The following is a 5,062-nucleotide window of genomic DNA, read 5'->3' on the forward strand; positions in this document are numbered from 1 at the left end:
CTTTTGATAGATTTAATGTAATACTGGATAACTAGCCATAGCGCTTTCAATATTTCCAATGGTGGTATAACGCTGAGGAAGAGCGAGAATATCCCTTTTGAAAATAACATCGTTTATCACTAGCAAACAGTGGTTCTCCCGACTGTAACATTACTGCTGCCTCTATGTACTTACATTTCCTCTGACAACAATGAGTTTCATCCTTTTGCCTCAATAAAGAAAATTAAGGAACACAATTCTTCGATAGCTGAAATAAATTTATTCTTATATTGTTATATTGTTATATTAACATCACCTTTAGTATCAACCCGCTATTCACGTTATATATTAAATATGTCATGATCACCACGTAAAACCTCTGGTTTAACATTAAAATGTTATATGTGCACTGCCCTTCATTACAGAATCCGGTGTAACGATATCCGTGTAATCCAGTCAGCTAAAAAGTCATTAAAGCCAGCACTTTTTTCTGAAACCTTTTGTTGTCCATAATAGCTTTATCACTTTCACAAAAACATGGTAACAATCAATGAGAATTGCATTGAAAACGACGGGATTAATAACAAAAGTTCCATTATAATGTCGGAAGACGATGAAATCCTCTTTTAACCAAAACGTCAATGACGAGGTAATCACATGATGACTACGATGTCTGCGCACTGCCGGAAGACGATCGGGATGGTATTGGTAGTGTAGGCGACCTCCAGAATATAGTTGGGACTCTCACTTAGCTGCAGATCGTGAGGGATGTGGATGTCTGTCATGTATAAAGTCAGGGAGGGTTCTTCAGTGTCCGGGATGGAAGTCAAGAATCTTGTGTAAAAGGAGATATCGGTCTTGTGGTGAAGGGATATGTCGAAGGAACCGGGGTTGGTGCTGTTGTGGTGATCTAAATTCTTTTGCAGGACAACCGTGTAGTTCATGCCGCGCTGGAAAACCGCCATGTTGTTTGGGTTCCTCATTCTCCCGCCACATTCATCCGTTGTCAGGTAACAGTCGGCTGCCGCGGGTTTGTTGTACCCGGACAGGGAGCCTCGTTGTCGAGGGTTCAAGAGACACATATGGGCAGAGCATATGGTCATCAAACATACCGACAGTCCGAGAAAGAACAATTCGTTCATGGCTGCAGCTTACCGACTTAGAACTGTTGACTTGATCACTGGTGTCCGTACTACCTTTGCGATCCTTAAATAGAGCGGTGTAAGTAATCTAGGTATGGATAAGGGATCTAGATCCGAGATACGGCATGTCTAAGTCAGGAGTTCTTACACAATATCTCAAAATGTTTAGTAACACTGTTCAGTTACCATTTATTTATACACTCGTGATAGTAACGGTTCTTTTGCTTTTATTTGTCCAACACCACACATAAAAACACAATTGCATGACCAATGCATATGCCAAGCTACTGTCTTTAGCACTCCATTACCTTCGATACAGGTGTGTGTTCTCCCGTACCTCACACGCGCATTCCAATTTTTGTTAGGGGGAATACAAAAACACTCTATCCACCATCAGACAGAGATGTCTCTCCCCTTAGACTAACACAATATTTCCACGCCTTGGGCGTAAAATAGTAAAATCTAAATCCAAAGGGTACGATTCTTAAATGTCTAGCCCGATGCTTCAGGTTTTTCTGTCTTACTTCTAAGATGATGAATGTTTCTTTTTCTCCAACATCAAATACAAGTGGTAATTTCATGAAATACAAACGTTGATACCATAAAACCCAGCAAATCGGAGTTATCTTCTGTGATCTGCTATTGTTGGCGATACGTGACTGGCAAATCAACTGTAGGATATAAAATTGTTATCAAGGACGAGATATACCGATACATGAAGAATGAAAACATCTCGTACATATCTCCTTTATTGATCTACATATACAGCAGACATATTGACAATGACAGGTCATGTCTACAGTCTAGCTATACAACCACAACATATTCATAAATAGTGTTACATGAAACGGTAATAAACAGGAACATAGCAAAGATTGAACATAACAAACTCAAAGGACAGGTATACTTGTATACGTATGTTTTAAGGCCGAGTACATGTCCTAGCAGCCCATTTGGCTATATCAAAGGATAGTTCTTATCTGTAGAAGGGACATCTGCTGTAGATAAATAATGTATAAAGAACAATCTCCAGTATGACAATGGGGAAGCTGCATCTTTATTGTCAGTTTATGTGGTCGACGGGCTAGGAACAGGCGGACGCACTTTGGAATGTTTTCGCTACGTTGACTAACAGATATGAGATAATGGCGCCCACTACTGAGCCAACTTGCGTCACCGCCCCGCACCAAAGTAGAGATCTCTTTCCTTCTTTCCTGAAGAGCGTTGCTAGAGTGACCTTGGAGAATGTCATCAGAAAAACCGTCAACACCCACGTCGTTACCTGAAATTCAATCAGTGATTTACAACAGTTTGTCAATGTGGCCGATTATAAGTATTGTACAGTACCTGAACCTTAAATTATGTAAGGGGGTCTGTCCTAGACTTTATTATACCCGGAACGGAGAAAAATACTACTCTAACAAGCTTACATATCCTTCATACTTATATCCCCTTACATTAACCGTGCTACGGCTATGTGCATCGGAAATGTGCAGTAAAAAGGATTGAGTTAACTCAGACGTAAGGGAAGTTATCTGCCTATGATTGTTTTACACACGACATTGAAGAGATTTTATTCATACCAATATTATCTTACCAAAATATATGGTCCTGCTGGGTCGTCATACAGTACAGGAGATGGACTCTGAGCAGCCGTCATCACAATGAACGCAGCTAAACACGTCCCAAGGAACGTGAGCACACTGATAACGAGGCTGGTTGGAACCGGAAGTAGTAAAGCTACAAAACATGCCATGGGGTTTGCGATATTTCCAAGAGTCATTGCCAGGTGGTAGGCGTCGTAGCCGTACGGAAGACACGAGTAGGTCTGAATGGAGGGGAGAATACCATTAGTCAGGGCGTTAACCCACAACACCAGACACAAAAAGTATATATAGGTTTTATTGCTCATTGAATGTCGAGCTTGCGGCACATTTAAATTTATATTGCATTCTTTGCGGTGTAGAAGCGCTTCCAAAGCCTCTTGTGAGTTATCGAGGGTCTGCTGATTACCCTGTAGTTCAATGTGTCCTTTACTGCTCATCGTGCTGCGGGTATCTGACGTCTTCAAGATTATGTGCTCCTTTTTAAAATAAGGCAAATAATTTAGTAAAGAAAATGCCGAACCGCATAATATCATCATTGCAAACAGGAATAAAAAGAAATGGTCCACTGGAAAATAAGGATCTTGATAGATGGTTTGGATTTCAAATGAGGAAATATTATTAGTTGTATCAAAAATGGAGACATTTTCACATGATATTTTCCCCACACCTTGTCCTAGGGCGACCAGACTTGGTATCAGTCCACTCATTCCTTCTCCTATAAAGTATCCGGTCATATACTCGACCTTGAACAATGACATGAAGGGTAGGAAAAGGACAGACGATGTACAGTCGACAATAGCCAGAAAGAAGAATAATGTCATCAAAGCCGTACTGCGCATCTCGCCGGCCAGGAATGAGGTGCTCTTCCAGAAGAAGGACAGCAGCAGACACGCGGCAGATCCGATTGTAAGGACACTATATATGGCCGCCTTCTCATTTAGGGCATCGTTGGTAATCAAGTACGCCAAGGTGACGGCGATCGGTCCTATGTTGGCGGGTTGTATGATCATGATCAGATAGGAGGGTAGTGTCCATCCCTCTGGTAGATGAGGAACTAAGACGGGCAGCTCTATCAATACACCATTAACTGCTACCCAGGATCCAACACCAAACACTATCACCGTTATGTAGACCAGGACGTTGATCTCCCCGTACTGGGAAATCTTCATTGCGGCTTATAATATGGGGTAGTCTGACTTTCAAATGCACATGAAATCTGCAACAGATTTTAGACATTCATTAAATTAAAGTTGTCAGTTATCCTGAATTAGACATTAATAAAGACATGATGGTTTCAAGAAAGTGTGTCAACGTTATCATTTCAGATATGTTGAATAAATAAAATATCTTGAAATGTTAATATAAAGTATTGGGTTGTCGGGTGGCGAAGTGGAAAACGCACTCGTCCTTCACCAAGGCGGCCGATGTTCGATTCAAACTCCTATACAACAGTATTGTGTAGATTGACCTAATGAGTATCTTAAAAGACGATAATGATGTCCGCACCAGAGTGAGAGTGTTAGTCATGTTTAACTCACACCAGGCTTGAAACGCTGTTACCAGAGGAATTGTCATTCTGTTTTTATCAAAAACTAATATCCAGGTTTGACAGTTTTAAGAATGGATTGTTTTTCAATTCATAGGTATTAAAAAGCAGATTCGCCTTCTCAATAAATCACACACTGACCGGGCTTTATTTAGTTTTTCATCAATAGCAATGTGTGTTATAGGACCACAACAACATTTGCTAAAACATCCATTGTTTAAATGAAATATTATATCCAATGTAGTAATGTATTATGGTATATTCCATCAAAAATCTACTCACCTGTACAGCGGCTTCGTGGTCGGTACTGAAGACAGCCGATTCCCTTGTGCCGAGGATTGTGTTTATAGCGAGAACAGATGCCACCATTCTTTTTTTTTCCTCATAAATAATAATAACATAAACATAAAATAAAATGATATATATTGTCGCATAGACGTGTCACTTTCCCTTTGATCTAGCTTGGGTATAACAAACTTATTTTACACAGTTTTACTAATAGCATATAGTATAAGTGAGGCTCCTCCCTGAATACAATAGAATTCTCCATTCTCATTGGTCAGCCAATGAAAGTTGAAAGTGGCCAATTAGTGAATGCTAATAGGATATCGACACCGTGAGAAAAAACTAAAAATACAATAATGGAAGTTCAAACACATTTAATTCGGCAACATTGTTGCAAACAATTCAACAAATTTCACCTTTCCAGATTCCTTGATCTATCTTTTTTTCCAATTTGTAACTTACAACTTTAAGCATGAACTAGTCCGTCTTATAATTAAACGACA

The 5,062-nt window shown here is 39.8% G+C and overlaps 2 protein-coding genes across 2 annotated transcripts; both read right to left on the reverse strand.

Annotated features, from left to right (window-relative positions):
- Positions 1-245: 245 nt before the first annotated feature.
- Positions 246-1,186, reverse strand: LOC110443464. Its single transcript, XM_021487693.1, has one exon. The coding sequence runs from the start codon at positions 1,119-1,121 to the stop codon at positions 633-635; it is 489 nt and encodes a 162-aa protein (XP_021343368.1). The 5' UTR covers positions 1,122-1,186; the 3' UTR covers positions 246-632.
- A 1,714-nt stretch (positions 1,187-2,900) lies between these two features.
- On the reverse strand, positions 2,901-3,897 carry LOC110444014 (solute carrier family 52, riboflavin transporter, member 3-A-like). Its single transcript, XM_021488458.1, has 2 exons — positions 3,272-3,897; positions 2,901-2,949 (listed from the first exon to the last, which is right to left on the reverse strand). The coding sequence occupies exons 1-2, from the start codon at positions 3,895-3,897 to the stop codon at positions 2,901-2,903; spliced, it is 675 nt and encodes a 224-aa protein (XP_021344133.1).
- Positions 3,898-5,062: the final 1,165 nt, after the last annotated feature.

The sequence above is a fragment of the Mizuhopecten yessoensis genome, unplaced genomic scaffold, assembly GCF_002113885.1.
Source record: "Mizuhopecten yessoensis strain PY_sf001 unplaced genomic scaffold, ASM211388v2 scaffold1961, whole genome shotgun sequence".
NCBI lineage: Eukaryota > Metazoa > Mollusca > Bivalvia > Pectinida > Pectinidae > Mizuhopecten > Mizuhopecten yessoensis.